This window comes from Zonotrichia leucophrys, chromosome 1 (assembly GCF_028769735.1).
Source record: "Zonotrichia leucophrys gambelii isolate GWCS_2022_RI chromosome 1, RI_Zleu_2.0, whole genome shotgun sequence".
NCBI lineage: Eukaryota > Metazoa > Chordata > Aves > Passeriformes > Passerellidae > Zonotrichia > Zonotrichia leucophrys.
This window is the reverse complement of record NC_088169.1, coordinates 30,740,830-30,758,875: the sequence shown is the minus strand read 5'-3', so window position 1 is coordinate 30,758,875 and position 18,046 is coordinate 30,740,830. Positions and strand designations below refer to the sequence as shown.

Here is an 18,046-nt window from a genome sequence, read left to right as displayed (position 1 = left end):
CTCCTTGGAATGAGTTGCATAACTTTCTGCTGTTAAAAAAAGAAAACTGTAAAACTTTCTAAAATACATTGGCAAAAGAAATCTTTGCTAGTGTATCGTGCACCAGTTCTCTGAAGAAAATAAACTGCATCCCAAACAATACCCTTTCCTCTAGTACAAATGCATCTACATGAATGCTTAGCAGAAATACATTAGAAAACACAAAAGCATAATTCACTACATAGTCATTGTTCCTTGTTATTTAATGTCTTTTGATATGCAGTGTGTAAAGTTGATGATCAGGCTTTCTCTTTAGGCACCCCTACTTCTAATCTTGTATATCCTATCTACCTTGTACCTTTCCAAAGGTGGATGGATGTACTTGAATCTTGAAATCTGGATTGCAGGTTTCAATATACAGCTCATATAGTAGCCGGCAGGGTACAGTGCATCCTCCACACAAATAGAAATTATCAGCTAGCCTTTAAAACAAAAATCATCAATTGGTTTCAGTCAGAGTTAGAAGAAAGAATTGTTAGATTTTTATAGTTATCAGATTTTCAGTGAACTCTGTAACAGTCATTCTGATTTTATAGAAGCATAGAATCAAAAAGAGCTACTTCCATTGTGTTATTCTGTATCCTGGGAAACAATATACTTTTTCATATATATATGTACATGTATACTCTCTGTTTATTTCTAACTTTTAAAGCCCTATTTTCCTTGTTTTCAACATGTAAAAGAGGTCATGTGAGATTCTGCTAAGAAATTAACTAGTTCTCATAATTTTTAAATTAAAACAATACAACTAAGTAATACTATTATGACATTAACACCAATACAGACAGAATTAGAATTTCTCATATGCAAAATGTTGTTATATCAAAGGATCTAACTTCAGTCTTCTAAATAGAAGGGTATCCACTATACCAAAAATAATAATATGAGCATTTTTTCACCTAAAGTGTTAAATATGGTGTTTTGGGACAGAGTGCACAAACTATAAAGGATCACATTCTGTTTTCATGATTTTATGACAAGTTTAATAGGAGAACAGAGCTTTAATTCACAGTTACTATATAACAGAACTGCCAGGACTGAAACAGGCTTAGCTGTTTAAATATCCATCCTTTCGCCAATTCCCTGATTCATCCTACTAATCAGAATGGTCACAGTCACGTAAATGCAACTACTCGTGTGAATAAGGTGAGGGAAATGCAAACTTGGTTACTTATTAGCCTAAGATATTACTTTCATCAGGAAAAATGATCTTTAATTATAAAATAATGCCAATGGTTTTGATGTCAGAAGATAACAGGCTACAGTACAAATACAGGAGCAAAGCTGAATCAAAGGAGCAGAGGGATTAATTTTCAAGGCATGACACACTGCTCGTATCACGGCGCTTTCTTGCTCTGACTCTGTTTCCGTTCTAGCAAATTATTTATGCATATTTAATTAATTTATCAGCTGAATGCCAGTGCAGCACAGTGCCAGTTACTCACTGTGTCCTTACTGACAATTGAGTTCATTGGGAAAGCAGACTTTTCAATTCACTGGGTGTGATAAGTCAGCTGGACTTCAAGTCAGCATCCTCTGCTTTAGTACCCTCACTTCAGGCACCCCAGCTGTTTATCTTAGTTGCTTTGTCAGAAGACAGTGGAGAAGGTCTACAGCAAACTGGCTTGCTAGAACAGACTGAGCAAGCAGCTGATGATGTTTACCTCACCTCTTATTGGTGCCTCCTCCCCTCTTTCCACTAAGAATGCTATCTGCTTCCCCAGCTTTACTTCTCCCCAGCAAAAGACCCCCAAAAGCCTCACCTACACCTCCTTGAAGACATCTCCTCACCCCACAACCCAAGAGGCTCTGCTGGGCTCCCTGCCAGCTCCTCACCACCTCCAGCCCCACCATCCAACAGCAAAGGCTTCATGGCTACACCTGAGCAGGAACCTGCACCCAGACAGGGGATCTGCCGCTCTAATGGGCATTTCCCATCATCTAAAAGGCTAAAAGGTAAATGAAATTCATTCTACATGAGTCCTGCCTCCCAGCAGGCAGAAGTGCTTTTTCTTCTAGAGCATCTCAAAACTCTTCACAATTGAGCAGTCTCAGAGGAGATTAATCTTAAGTTCAAATTCAACCTTAACATAACATCACAAGAATCATTGGAAGTGCATCAGAAATTAATTCATGCTCCAGTAGCTGGTTTCTGCCAATAGTTTTTCCTCAGCATTTAACTACTTAGCGACAAAGTATTCGGGAAATCCATTTCGTGAATTTTTTTGTCTATTAAGCTGCCAGTCTTTTTGAAATAGTAAGTCAAACACCTTCTTAGTGCTGACACATAATACAAAAATATTTCTATCAGGAAAGCAATCTGCACAGAAAAGAGCACAGCACTCCTCTTCTTGCTTATTAGCCCCAAGGTGTTCAAAACCTGAGTTTTTATGGCATGCACCAAAACAAAACTGTGAAAAAAAAGACAAAAAAAATGAAAATGAAAGTGTGGTAAGGCAGAAAGGTAGAGGTTAAAGAAAAAGCACAGGGGGAAAGACCTCCTCCATTCATCTACTGTCTATCCACACATTTTGAAGGGTTTTTTATCCTGTTGATTTTAGGACCTCACATAGACTGCAAATGTTTAGGGTTTGCCACCTATTCTACGTGAACCTTTAGCAGCCAGGCCATCATACAGGTTGGCAAATCTGCTGTTAAAGCATTTCTAGAGCAAAATCTGGTTTGCTGCTGGAAATGCACCAACTGTAAAATGAAGCTGAACATTCAAAATTTTTCCAAACATGAAATGAAGGTTGTCATGATGAAAAGAATCATTAGTTCATCCTTTCAAGGATTGCTTATGATTCAGTTTTATGCTGTCTCAGACCTGTTGGATGAATGACCTGGCAGGAATCTCTTCCTTCAGTCCTTTCAAAATGGGAGCAGTGGCATCTATATCCCAGGGAAAACACAGACTAACTCCCACTGCTCAGGTATGACTGATGGGGGCAGTAAAATTATTTAAGATCACTTGCTGATGAGTTAAAAGTTTGTATGTGCTGTTACTGTTTCACTTTAACATTATTTATGAGCAGGACTCATTTGTGCTTGGGGAGACAAGTAAAGTTATCCTGGTTTCTCTGTGGCTGTCACATGGCAGAGGATGCTCTTCTCAAAGCCCAAGAAAACAGTTGTGTCAACCTTCCTCCACTACACAAAGTGTCTCATTAAGGAGTTCGACCTTCTGCTCAAGAAGAAATAACCTTGGAGAATGTCGAACATCCAGCATCACCCCGAGTGCCCGTGTGCCACCTGCTCGCAGCCACCTGTGTGCTCCAGGAGCGCACCAGGCAGCAGAGTACGCGGTGGAGCCGGGGGGATCCTCCCTCGGCAGCCATCCCAGCACGTGGATGGATCGCTGCCGGGGGCCGCATCCCAGCCAGCGGGCAGGCTGGCACAAAGTCCCGTTTCCCCCACGTCAAACCACCTCTGTATCACCAAGGCTCGAGGCACTAAGTGGTCTTTTGGGGAAATTTCCCTGCTTGCTTGGTACCGTTTATGCATCACCATGATGACGGAGCCTTTGCGGCAAGCCACACTCTTGCCCTACGAAACCGCGAGAAGAGTTCAAAGCGGGAGTCCCGCACTCCCTGTGGGAGGCAGCTCCTGCCAGCCCCCCGGGCCAGCCCAGCCAGCCGCACCGCCTCCCCGCTCCATGCTCAGCCCCGGGCGGCGGGCAGGGCCAGCACCCACCACTGCAGGACGGGGAGGTACGTGAGGGAGGTGGGGCCGAAGTAAGCCATGTCGGCCGGCTCCGGGACGGGCTGCGGCTCCGCGTCCTCCATTGGGACCGCGATGGTGGGGCCGGGGCCGGGGCCGGCGGGTAACGGACGGCGGTAACGCCCGCCCCGCGCGGCCCAGCGATCCTGCCGCGACCCTCCCGCGCGGCCCGGCCCGCACGGCCCCGCACGGTGTCCGCCCCCTCCCGCTCCGCACGGCCCCGCACGGTGTCCGCGCCCCTCCGGCCCCGCAGCGGCGTCCGCGCCCTCCGGGGAGCTCGGGCGGGCGCCACGCGGCATTCCCGGCACCCGCCCGCTGCTCCGCCGCCTGATGGGTTTGGTTTTTTTGTAGGAACTGCAGGCGAGAAAAGGAATTCTGTCCAAATCGGAAAGCCGATCGTGCGGCGCTACTTCTGAGTATCAGCTAGGAGAAGAGGGAATAGCTTCAAACTTAGGATAGGTTTGGATTATGTGTTAGGAAAAAATTCTTTGCTGTGAAGATGCGAGGCACTGGCCGAGGTTGCCCAGAGAAGCTGTGGATTCTCCGTTCCTGGAAGTGTTCAAGGCCAGGTTAGATGGGGCTTTCAGCAGCCTGGTCTCGTGGAAGGTGTCACTGCCCATGGCAGGGGAGGTTGGGACTCGATGATCTTTATGGTCCCTTCCAACCAGGCCATTCTATGATTCCACGATTCTGTGATCACAAGTGCCATCCTAGAAGGTTTTGCACATCTTTAAAGCATTTCTTTCAGAGTTTTCAACAGGGATGCTGCAAACTCCCATAATTGTTTAATTTCTCTTTGATACAGATAGATGAAAGGTCTGTCTCCTCTGCTGAAACCCTGTAAGCACTTTTCCATCACAAGTATCCATTATGCAAAATGAGCTTTGCTGCCATGTGACTGACAAACATAAATTATGTATGGCTGGAGCATCTAAAAGCGTACTAGTCCATGGCTTTGGGTTACATCAGAGCTCAGCTTCTCAGAAACTCCCACAGCTCCCTCCTGTTAATTAGCTTCCTGAAATCCCCATGTGTGACACAGACTGGCTTGCTTCCTTCGTTATGACAGTATGACCAAAGCCTACACGTTGGTAGACAGTGGTATTAAAGTGGGGGTAGGGAGCACGACGCCAGGAAAGGGAATTTAAAGTGGCAGGTTAGTGGTTTTCTGGTCCCTTGATGTACCTTGTTTTTGAGGAGCAGTGTACACAGATGTCATGTATGGTACAGGTTTGCTTTGAATCTGTGAAGCCTCATGCTGTGTTGAGAAGCCCATGGGAAGATGATGCTCACACAAGAGCCCCTGAACCAAAGCCTTGAAAATGCTGTCTGCCCAAAGCACAGGTTAGTGTTAGTATATGCATTGTAACCAGCCCAGTCTGCCATCAATAACTGTGCTTAATGGCTGATTGTGGGAGCTTCCCTCAGTAGTTGCAGCTTTTGGTCTTGATTTTGTTTGTCTGCAGTCTACTGACCTCCTCTGTGGGACATTTAGACAGCAAATACTCCTGCAAATACTGGAGAGAAAAGCTTTTCAGGTTGGAGTAGCTGTTGCAAGAACTAACAACAGTGATACTGCAGAGCTGTGAGGCTTGTGTGGTGTTGCCATATGAATACTCGTGGAGCTTCTGCAGCAGCTCTGGCAGCAGGTGCTGCCCAGGACACTCACTGCCAGTTCAGGTGTGCCTGTCCCTTCTGCACTCAGAGCAGTGCCCCTGCACCTGAGGAAGAGGAAACCTCATCTCCAGTTTCCAACACATGGCTTGCTTATGTGTTTGCATGTGCTTCTGAGCCCTGCTCTTAGTTCTCAAGGTTCATGGCCAACAACTGACTTTTTGGGACTGTCTGAAACTCTACACAGGCAAGTTCCCTAGGTCCAGAAACACCTTAGCAGGAAAAATCCCAAAAAACCATTTACAACTCAGCTAAAACTGAAGAATGATAAATAGAATATTACTGTGGTAACAGACTGAAATAAGGGAAATGAAACAGATGAGAAAGCCCCTGGACAGCACCTCATACTCAGAAAGGTTTTGGTGAAAAGAAGTAAATGCTGCACAAAAAACCTCTCCAGTTACTGTCCATGGCTTGAGAGATACCAATTAGGTCACAGCATTTTTCTGCCCAGTTTGCAGATAATGAGATAGACAGATCTGTGTGCTGTTGAGGCCTTGACACACTTTTATTTCATTAGGGCTTTCCCATTTTTTTCCAAAAATGACTCTTCACCTCTCCGATAATTCAGATAATTTTAACATGTGCTTTTTTTTTCCCTTTTTTTTTTTTTTTTTTTTTGGCAGGAGGGAGAGTGAATAGGAGAGAAGGGAGATTCTGACTTTAAATGCCAGGCTGTTAGAAGAATTTGGTTGAAAACCTGAAATCAGTTTCTTCAGCTTAAACCAGTCAGATAGGACTGGTGGATATAGATTAGGTCAAGCTGTACTAAGTCTTTATTCTTGCATAAGCTGAAAGCTGCAAAGCTCTTTATTGCTGTCATGGACATACTCCTTGCATAAAATTACAGAGTATATAATGAACATGCACTTTGACTGAAAAAAGATTTGGAATAAAATTAGGAGTATGGTTGAACTAATTAAAAGGTGTACAAAAAAAAGCTTCCTTCCTCTGACTTTCACCCATAACTAGGACAAATTTAAACCAAACTTTGAGGTAATCTCCAAAACGTTGTAAGGAGTGTCTTTAGCACAAAATTGCCCGTTCAGATTACTGTCTGCCCTCAGCTCCTCCATCCCATATTCAAGAAAAGATTTGGATACCTTGGGAGATTTGGATGCCTTGTAAGGTAAACAGATTATGTAAGAGCTCTTGCTGGTGACAGTTGTCTTGTAAAGGCAAGTGCTAACATCTCTCAGATATTTACAGTTTTAAAAACAAGTGCTTTATAAGATTTTTTAATACTTAAGCAAAAGTATGTATGAAACAGTCATTAAAGCAAGTGAGTCTACTACAGCTTCCACCACTACTAGCAGCAATAAACACGTGTCTATAGGAATTGTATGTTTCCCCTACAGCTGCTGGAGGGTATATTCATTCTCATGTAGGAAGGAATGGGTAAAAGAGCTTGAAAAGGAAAGTCAAAAATAAGAATCCTTCCCTCACACCTGCCAAACTGAATCCTGGAGCAACGTATTATTAACTTTTCCATACAAAAAGTTGAAAGAATTCCATTGGACAAAGGCAAATATCCCAGTTTGAGAAATCAAATGTCAGTACATTTCATGTACTGTGTCAGTAGATTTTATTAGTTTGGCATTTGTTTGGTTTTTTTTGTTTTTTGTTTGTTTGTTTGTTTATCTCTACTAGTTGGCCTACCAGAGACAAAATTACATCTGTGTGAAAGTTTACTCCTTTTCCCCTCCTTTGAGATCTGAATAATGTCAATGATCAGGCATTACCTAAATGTGACCAGTTTACTATGAGCAGAGATCTTTAATCATAGTTACCTTTTAAACTTTAGTTTGAAATAGATCGCTTGAAAGAATCAAACAAACCCAATGCTTTAACATTACAGAATGCTGTGTCCTTCACAAGCCAGGCACTGGGACATGAATGCACATGAGGAAGAGGAAGGCTCCTCTCCCAAGTGCCTACAGCATGTGAATTCTTGTATGTATGAAAATCCAATTCAGCAAAGCATGTCAGCATGTTTGTAAGACTGCTTCATTTCAGCAAAGCATTTAAGAATGTGCTTAAATTTAAATATGTACTTAGCTGAATCGTTCTGCTGAGTGGGGATTGATGGCTGAATTGAGGCATTAAGCATTAATGAGAGAGCTGGGAACACAAAATAATATGTAAATTGGGATGTGTCCTGTCATGACTAGAATAAACTGATTCAAACAATGCAATCATTGCATGACTAAGATCTCTTGAAAGATGTGAAACCATTAGAAATACTTAAGGCCTGGTGACTTGAGATGGGAGACAATCACTGACAATCACTCAGTCCTTCACTCACCTCAGATCACCTCAGATCACCTGGTTTTGGAGTGTCTGGTGGAGAGGCTGGGTGAAAATCTCCTCCACACAGTAGCTGAAACACTTAACTGCCTGTTGCCACGTCGTTAATTCCAGGTGCTGCCCAGGGCAGTGCCATCTACTGCTCTGCTTTTAACCGAGATAAACCATGAATTCCTTGACTGCTTTTGGTCCAGCCACGCCTGGTGGCAGGGTCTGTCTGAGGAGCTGTGTCCCTCTGGTCAGGAGAGGCTCTGGTGTGGCACTTGCCAAGGACCCTGCTGGTCACTGCCCTCCTGGTGGGGCAGTGCCTCCAGGAAGGTGACTGTGGAGCTGAGCGCTGGCTTCCCGCTGTGTGCTGACACCTGCTCTTTGTATTTCTCGCTCTTGAGTCCAGCTTAGGGCAGCCAAACAGTTTATACAGTGACTCATGAAGATGGAGATATGGATAAAAGCCTATCTGTCCAGAAGAGGCTGAGGTAATGCTTGCAGGAGAAAGCAACTGCTTCATTTCTGCTTGGCAGATGTGGTGCTTGCTCCTCCAAGTAGAGATATCATTTTATGATGCTTCCCTGATACATTATTTTTGTGGTTTTGTTTTGTTTTCTACATTTTGGATGCGTACTGGAGTTAACTTTCTGTTTAATAGGACAATCTATTATAAACAGCTGTGCTATAAACTCTGAAATAGTGATGCTAGGTTTGCATGCTAGAGTAATTTGAACAGAAAAAAATTCTCTACAATAAAAGCAGTGGTGAGTCACGCAAAAAAGGTCCATCTATCTCCGAGGCTAGAAACAGCAGCTCTTCCATTAGCTCCTGTGCCTGGTTTGCAGATGACATGCAAAAGACCCTTGATTTTATTTGTGTGTCAGGAATGTTTACACAATGAAGCAATTAGTTCTGAAGTAAGGAATGGCATTAAGGGCAGCTTTCAAATGTATTCACAGTAAAGTCCAACCACAAAAGTCTTGAAAAGAGAGAAAAACATCACCCTCCTCCACAAAAATAAATACAGACGTTACTGTGAAAAGAGGTTCTTTCTTTCTTTCTTCTTTATTAAAACAAAAGGTGAAAATGTTTCACTTAAATAGCTATATTAACTAATAATTTTCTTGAAAGTACTTGTTGAAAGATTCAGCATTAGTGTTTGACATAATTAAATGACAATGTAGTTAACAGTTAACTCCTCTGAAATGCAATTTTATTGTAACAAATAGAAATCCTGCCTCAGTAATTTTTGAGGGTAAAGCATATTTTGCACAATTGATGTAGTTTTATCTTCTCACCTTTTGAATATCTTAGGCCAAATGGTACATCAGAGAAACATTATATGCATGTAGTGTCAGGGGTGATATGATTAAAACTGCATACAGTTCTGTATTCCTATTATTCTTTTATAAATCTTGTTTTATCCTTCAGACTAGAAAACAGTAGGAGATAGTGTGATTTATGCCTTGCTTATAGTTACATAACTGACATTTTCATATAACATTTTATCTCAGGTTACCAATAAATTCAAGAGAGAGAAAAAACACCCTAACAGACTTAATAAGCCTAACCACTGTAGGAACAGTGAAACCTGAAGTACCAAGACCCATCTGAACAGTTCAGATCCACCAGGACCCCTCTTTGATCAAGGAGGTGAATCAGATGACCTCCAGACATCCTTGACCACCTCACTGATTCCATGATGGCTGCATGGTCTTTTTTTTAATTGCATCTGAAGCATTTGTGACTTGTCTATGCTTGGCTTTTGTTCAAATAAGTAGAAGGTTAATTTATGTTGCTGGCAGTAGTGTTGCTCTGGCTGTAGCAGAGTACAGACTCAGCCAAGGCAAACTTTATAAAGAGAAATCTTTCACTTGGGCCAGTTCATATAGCTAGTCTAGGTACAGATACTGAATGCCCACACAGATTGTGCTGGATCTGAAGCTAGCAGCAAACACATGGCTGATAAACGTTGGAAACAATTGCTCTGGTAAAATGAGAGAGTGTTTCTTTTCCTCAATTTAGTTAGTTAGATTAGACTGATATGGTTTAGGACGACAAGATGTCTGCTATACCAATTGATATTCTCTGTTTTCATTGGAATAAATTACAAAATCAACCTTTGTGAAAAACTGGATTTGAAATTCCCCTTTGAGGAACTTGTGAGCTCTGGCCCCTTTGCACTGACACGGAGGAGCTCTGGGATGATTGGATTGTGACCAGCCATAGAGGGGCTCTGGACCCATCAACATCCTTCATTCATGGTCCTAATTTGTGATCCTCATCTTGAACTACTCCATCATTTCTCACCCTTACAAATACTTTCCTTACTGCTAAGTGCTCCTCAGACGGCTTACATAAAACATTTCCACCTCTGCAAGCTTCTTATTTCAACTGTGTGCTATTTGTAACAAGGCCCTCTGGTTGATAATGTTAGAGTTTTGCATGAGCAAAGACTAGAGCAGACTGAGCACATATCCTAAATATCCATTTGCATTCGAAAGGGAACTTCCATTGAACTGTGGCTGAAATCCTTTTATGTTTGTTTTCTATGAATATGCCATCATGTGAGCATTACTAGCAGAATACTTCTCTGTGAGAATGTCCATGTGACTTACTCATGGGAGGCAGACATTTCATTCAAATGTTGCACTTCCAAAAGGAGGTTCAGAATTTTCTATTGGCTTTGTTTTGATTACTTATTCAAACTAAATGTTACGATCCTTGAGGATAAAGCAAAGCACACCTAGGCAATATTATAGTCAGTGGGACAATAAGCATTCACACTCAACTTGTTAATTTAGAAAAATGGTATCAATATAGGCCAAAAGATATATGGGGCTTAAATTCACTTTTATTGATTTATTGTAGAATATACATTCCCAACTGAAAATATCAATGTGGATTACAATATTCATAAATTGGATGATCTGCAGACCTCCAGTTATTCTCTGAAGTATTTAATTCATGATTTTATAACAAGCACATTTCAGTCTTGAACTGCAGATCTACAATTGATTCAATGTAAACTTTGCCAAAGCAAATCCTCTGGTAGGATCAAAATGTGTGAGTTAGAGATGGAGGATGTGGTTGCTTAGTTACTAAGCAGGAGTCTACCTGAAAAGCACAGAGAATATGGAGAGCACTTCAGAGTATGGAGAAGGGTTTTGCCCTTTACTTTTGACTGACATTTGTGCTGAATGTTAAACGTGGAACCAGTTTTAATAAACAGTGACTCCAGTCTGGCATCCTCATTGCTACTGCAGCCAGTGGTAGTGCAAACATTAGGGAAGATAGAATGACTGGGGAAAATTTAGACCAAAATTTAGTTTCAAGAGGCATTTAAGAGACATTTTAGAAAATGTACCTTGGATATTTTTCTCTCATATGCCATCCTAGTTGCCCTCAGAAATCACAAAGGTTTCTTATCTGTTTTAATATTTTCAATATATCCTTGGATTATTTTTAATAACATTTTTATAACTGTTTAAAATTTAAAAACTTAAAAATATAATTAACCTATAGTACTTTAAATTAGTTTTCCCTTTAATCTGATTCTTGACAGAAACAGTATTTAACAAGATTCTGTGATGTTTCTGCAATTTGCCAAATTTTTTTTCAGATATTTATAATGTATTTTCACCATTGTCTTGAAAATAATCAAGAAGACAATGGATTATTCCCCTTTCAACTGTGCAACAATAAGTTAGAATCAGAAATGTTTTCCATAATTTGAAGCCTTAATGGCCACAGGGAAAAATATCTTTGAATCAAATCTTTAGTAGTTTTCATAATTGAAAGAGATGCTAACATATTGTTAGGAATGCACAAAGCTTTTGTTTAAGAAGATATACAGTTTTGACTATGAGTGAATCTTGGAAAACAGCATGATTTAATTTGCCATCACAGTCAAGTGATCTATATGAATATCACACAATTTTATGACATACTTTTTTATGCTTCTGCAGCTGTCATCTTGTCTTTTTCCAATTTTCTTAGCTACAAAACAGATGTCAAACATTTTGTTTGTAGAAGTTACCCTGGAATTATTTTATCACTCACATCATTTATAGGCATTAGTGTACCTAAGGATGCAATTAGTTAAGAAATCTCTGCGTAAATTGCAAAAATACAATAAGTATTGTGCAAAGATACGCACAGTCATTTCTTTACAAATTTTGGAAAGTACAGAACATTTTTCTAGAGCTTGCATCTTAATGGCAGGTTACTGTCACAGCTATAGCTACAGTCAGTGTAGAAATGTAGTGAGCAAGAAAAAACCCATAAATAAAACCCTTCTTGTGGCATTACTTGCCTGTGCAATATCTGTTTCTCATAACTAAATGCTAAATGCTGTTTTCCATACAGTTACTCTTTACCCATGTGGAAATGCTCAATGGAAGGAGCTCCAGCCATGACCTGTCTCTCTGCTGGCACGAGAGCTGGAAGGGATGCATCTGCACCTCTTGTTTTTCCCTCTCTGGGTGGGGAGGCACAGAGGGCCAGGAGCCAGGACCATGGCACTCCAGCAGCTGAACATCTCAGGGACCACTGAGGAGCCTGCAGGTGAGCCCCTGCTTCTCTACTGAGGTCAATATTCACAAGTCTTTCTTCTCTGATCTTTGGCTCACTTTCATAGGTTCTTTCATTTCAATTTTAATTGGAGGCCTTGGTAAAGGGGCATATTCAACCCACTTTTTCTGAAAGAATCTTCCATCTCTGAAACCCTCAACACGCCTTGCCATCCAAATTACTTCTTTCCCCTCTCTCTCCTATTTTATCTTGTGGCTTCCTTCAGCTGCCCTCCCTCATGAACAGTTCCAGGTTAGTTAAGCAGGTGAATGCAAGAAAATCATATCAAGATGAAACCTCCTTTCACACTAGCTGCTGAAGCCTGGCTGGGAATTAACAAGAACCTCCACTAAGGGTTCTCCTGAGCAAATCCTATTAACAGCAGGCTACCCATGGTCAGTCAAAACATTGAAACACTGCATTTAAACACACCAGATGCCTTTGACAAAGTTTTATAGTGTTATTCCCTGTATATCACCTCCTTAAGTGGGTTAAAAGAGTACAAGCAATGGCCAGAGCAATGTCGTATTTTAACAGGCAAAGCACAAAACAGTATCTACAGTTCTTATTTCAGGTGAGCAATTGAGCATAGTTTTAGAACTATACAAAAAAAAAGTGGTTTCTTTTAAATGTTGTGATTAATTATTATTGAAATGCTAGCTTTCTTTGGGCCAAATTCTACTTCAAAAATGAGGTTTATAAAGAGTTACAGTGCTTAATGTTACTCTGTGCAGGTTTGATTGATTCAGTTTTCTTCTTGCTGCTGCAAAAATGAATGCAATAAGACATAACTCTTAAAGAGTGAATTATCACCTTCAGGGAGGAGTCAAAGGATTTAGGAAGAACCTCAAATAAGGGATGGATGAACATATTAATATCAGCATTCACTGTCTGCTAGGTTGAAATAAATTAAGACAATTTGTGCATGTGTATGGCAAAGTTTTTTCAGTTTTCTGAAACCAAATGTGTTAACTCTTAACACATGCTAAAAACCCTTAACCCTTTCATAAAAGGTTGGGAAGTAAGATGTGCATGTTAAACCCAAAGTAATTTTCATTATTAGTATTATTATTAAATGTGGTATTTTGTCCTGTTTGTTTTTGTTGGGTAGGTAGTTGCTCATGTTCTGCCAGTTAATCCTGTTCTTTTGCCTGTTTTAATTATAAAGCACCTAATAACGTAGTGACTGCTTCTAATAAATTAAAAATACCTGGGTAAATAGAGAGGTGATGTTGTCTATTAGGCACAATATCCAGGTTTGGTTAAAACCAGGAAAATCTGCTTGAGCTCTTAAAGTAGCTTCTGCAGCTTGACACAGATCTAGAAGACTTGCTCTCAGCTCTAGCAGAAATGCCTGAAGCATAAGGACCTGGGAACTTCTGTTGAAGTACAGAAATAATCAGCACACACAACACCCGATTTTTTTCTGTTCAGCCCTCATAAATATTGTTCCTAATTCTACATGTGACAGTGAAACAGTGCATTTTGCAGCCTTGAGAGGTTTTTACATTTTCAGCTTAGTGTGGTTTAACCACAAGCTCTGTAGCTTGGAGAAGAACAACCTACTTGTGCATTTCTCCAGAAGCAATGGCCCAAGTGCCTGTGAAGCAGGGGGGACACAGTGCCCAGGCTGTGCCAGTTTCCGTGTTTGCCACATCGGTGGTGCTGCTACTCACCCTGCAGAGCCAATGCAAAGCAGCTTTTTGTCACAGGGCTTACACTACCTTCTGATATTCTGAATCAACTGGGACTTGCCATGGGCTTTTCATCAGGCCCTTGTAGTTCTCCTTTCCTTGGTATACAGCAACTCTTAGAGGCTGGGTTCAGCCAGTACTTCTGAGCGAGGTCTCAGCAAAATTTGGATTGTTCCATGTATGAGCCCATACAGAATCTGAGTTCTTTGAAAATCCTAGTCATCATTATCTAAGTGCAACTTTATTCATTCCACATCATTATCTAAGTGCAACTTTATTCATTCCACAGCAGTAACCTTTCTGGGGACCTCACCATGGGTGAAAATACTGAGCTGAGGAGAAAAAAGGGATCATGAGAAAATGTACCACAGTAACCCCTTATTAGTGAATGAATGCACACTCATGCATACTTCAGCTATCTGCTTTGATATCCAAATACAATAGAGCTATAGACTAGGCTCAGAATTTGACCTTCAGTATCTTTCTGCCAGGGCATTTATTCCTCAACTGGTTTCTTTAGTCTTAGGCTGTTTTTGTGTTAAGTGGAGGAGAAGTCTGGTAACCCCTGCTGTGCCAGAGGAGATTGGCCCTGTACAGCAATCGTGGTGTAAGACTGACAGACTTGAGCCTGACATGTAATGACATCTCCTGCCAATCCTTCTTCATCCACAGAGCCCAAGCTTTACTAAGCTGCTTAATGATGGCACAATGTTTACTTCCTTTTCAATGTAGGTGTGGAAGGGATCTGAATAAAATTTATCCCCTTTTGGTCATGAAACATTACATGTTGTGAAACACAGGTTGTACAGCTGAGAGCATAACAATTTGAGGACAGAATTACCTCTGGAAAAAAATATTTCTGTTGCTCTTCTGCACATTCCTCTCTGCCTTTTATATCACTGTTTATCTTTGTAATTATGAAGTTCATCTTTCTGCATGGTGGTCATTGCTCAAATATTATTTGAAGGGAATGTCTCTTGACTGTCATTTTGCTTGCTCAAAGCAAAATGGAGTTCTTGAAATGTAAAGATTTATGACTTTTTTGCTCTGCTTGTCCCTTACCTATGCATATATAGATGTATATCTCTAGCTCAAACTGGCTGATTAAAGTAACTGGTGCAGAGGAATCCCCATCCTAGGAACAGTGTCTTCTGCTATATCTGTGGCTCCAGTCAATGCTTGTCTTCTGAGACCTGGAGGAAAAATATACAGTACAAACATAAAATCAAGGAGCAGGATGTATTTTTTTTTTTTTTAATAAAAAACTTTGCTGACCTATGTTCCTTTGCTACAATAATGAAAGCCCATCCACCTACAGAACAGAACCTACATGATTCTACAGCTTTGAATAGGGGAAATTAATTCAACAAACACAAGGCCCTGATGATTCTATGATCAATTATCAGAACTGCTCGTTCCCCTTTAATGGTAGGGTTAATATGAGGATGTATTTTGTGAATCTCTATAGGACTGGGCCAGATGCTCAGAGTTTTAAAATAATAGAGAAAAGAACACTTCCCTTTTAGGTAACAATCTAAAACTCTCTTAACATTCCTGAATGGTTTATCCTTGCTGTGCTAAACAATTTTCAGAGCGTAAGTGGTTACCTTTGCTGGTGTCTTTTGGTAATATGCATTGACATATGCAGGCACACGTGGAAAAAGCTTTGTCACCACACCTTAGTGTTACAGGTAGTGTGTTTTATTGACAGCCATGAAAAAAAAAGTAGAAAAAAGTGAGGCTTAAAGCAGAGGTCTTGCACTTGGCACAAAAGAAGCAGGCTTGTAATGTTCATAGTTTCCAGGGGAGCTCATTGCTCCTAAGATGGGATATGCCATTATGGGAAGTTCTCTGCCAAGTGAGGAGCAAAGCTGGGCATCACACAGGAACTTCAGATGAGTTTGGGACCCAGGCTACTGAGTGCTTTGGAGACAACAGGCTTGGCTGGAGTCAGCCCCGTAGGAAAACACTCAGAGGGTACTAGTCCTTGTCTGTGCAGGAGAGATGAAATATTGCAGCCTTCTGCACTTGCTGGAATTTCCTGGGAGCTCATGACTTCTCACTCATGTGCCTGACGTTGCTTTGGTGTAGACAAGAGCTGGCAAAAGCCTGTAAAATGGGAAACAGGCTGACTCCCACAACCATTAAATGACATTGTTTTTCCAGGCAGTTATCATAAATAACATTTTCTGTAAGAACACATGACAAGAACTCTATTGCATTTGCTCTGCTTTGAAAGAAATCCCCTTTTACAATTCCTGGTTAAATCTGGCTAAAAGATTCTGGAATGGGACTTTTGTGATCAGAATTTTCTGCTGTGAACTGAAAAAAAAAAAAAAAAGTATATTCTTTGTCTTCTTTGTCAAGGGGGTTTAAAGTTGACACAATCCAAAGTAAAAAAATTCACATAATCTAAAATGACCAAGAATATTTGTACAATTTAAAATTTGATGACAAAAAATCTTCAGAAAAGTCATATTACCAGACAACTGTAATTCAAAAGTGACCACAGAATTTTTTTTCTTTTATTCTAGATGTCAGCATCTCTCATAAACAAACAAATATGTAACTTGCCAGATGAATGGTCCAAATCCTTCATGTTCTGCTGAAAATAGGCAGTAACTAAATAAAGATTTTTTTTAAGAAAAGTACAATATTTGACTGACCCTGTGAAATTTACCCCTCTGCTTCAGCCCTCACCTGCACCATCACACTTCAGGTCACTGCCCTTTTGGGTGTGCTATCACATGTGCTCATTGTGATCAGTGCTCTCAGAGAAATGATCCAGTTTAGTCCTCAAATGGTGCAAGCAATTGAGCTGGTGCGGAGGAGAAGGCACTAACCTCTAAGGAAGGGATGAGTATAAGCCCAAGCCCTGAGTACATGCTAGTGCATAACTGAGACTACTGTTTAGTGGAATTTCCCCTCCTCCTGTATCAATTAGTGACAGGGAGTCTCCCAGCTGCTGGCCCCTGGTGGTCAACACACCTCATTTGCTGGAAGGTGCTGGCCCGAGGGTTTGGCCCATGGTGACTAATGCTATTCCAAGCGATTTAGCAGCTAGCACAATCAAGGCCCTCTTCCCAGTGCTTAAGAAGTTAAGGTGGTTGAATACAACAGGCATGGACTAAACTCCATCTCTTCTAGCCCAACAGGCTGAGAATGGTCCTGGATGGTGCTCCTTTGTGAGGATGTCTGCCTACACACTTATTCATCCATCTTGCCCATACCACATGATCTGTAAAGACAAAATTATTACCCACTGGCCCTCTGCAAACTGTCTTTGATCACTCTGGAGGGAACATGGAGGCCTTCAGGAGTACCAACAGAATTGTAGAATCACAGAATAGTTTAAGATGGAAGAGACCTTTAAAGGTCGTCTAGTCTAACCCCCCTGCAATGAGTCAGGGCATCTTCAACCAGATCAGGTTGCCCAAAGCCCCATCCAACTTGACCTTGAATATTTCCAATGATAGAGCTTCTGCTTCCTCTCTGAGCAACCTGTTCCAATGTTTCAGCACCTTAATTGTAAAAAATTTCTTCTTCCTTAAATCTAGTCTAAATATATCCCATTTTAGTTTAAGGTCTTGACCTCTTGTCCTGTGCAACAAGCCTAAAAGATTTGTCTCCATCTTTCTTGTAGGCCCTCTTTAAGTACTGAAAGGCTGTAATAAGGTCTCACTGAAGCTTTCTCTTCTCCAGGCAGCACAACCCCAACTCTCTCATAATTTCTTCTTAAGAGAGGTGCTCCAGCCCTCTGATCATCTTGGTGGCCCTCCTTTGGACCTATTCCTACAGGTCCACGTCCTCCCTGTGCTGGGCACCCCAGAGCTGGATGCAGCATTCCTGGTGGGCTCTCACCAGAGCAGAGCAGAGCAGAGGAGCAGAATCCCCTCCCTGGCCCTGCTGCCCACGCTGCTCTGGATGCAGCCCAGGACATGTTTGGCTTTCTGGGCTGTGGGTGCTCACTGCCAAATCAATTCCAGCCTCTCACCCAGCAGCACCCAGAGTCCTGCTCTGCAGGGTTGCTCTCAAGCCCTTCTCCCCCCAGG

General features: G+C 41.4%; 1 protein-coding gene and 1 long non-coding RNA gene across 3 annotated transcripts in view; both read right to left on the bottom strand.

Moving 5' to 3' along the window:
• Positions 1-3,828, bottom strand: part of RFX8 (regulatory factor X8) — a 31,897-nt gene extending 28,069 nt beyond the window's left edge. The window contains exons 1-2 of the mRNA XM_064714120.1: positions 3,733-3,828; positions 338-461 (exon numbers count right to left, since the gene is read on the bottom strand). Coding sequence (XP_064570190.1) covers positions 338-461; positions 3,733-3,824 — 216 coding nt within the window. The 5' untranslated portion in view covers positions 3,825-3,828. The remainder of the gene's footprint in view (positions 1-337; positions 462-3,732) is intronic.
• An 11,870-nt stretch (positions 3,829-15,698) lies between these two features.
• The window catches only part of LOC135446584 (uncharacterized), a 29,221-nt gene continuing 26,873 nt past the window's right edge, over positions 15,699-18,046 (bottom strand). For both annotated transcript variants that reach the window (XR_010439843.1, XR_010439841.1), the window contains one exon: positions 15,699-16,103. This is a non-coding gene — a long non-coding RNA (uncharacterized LOC135446584). The remainder of the gene's footprint in view (positions 16,104-18,046) is intronic.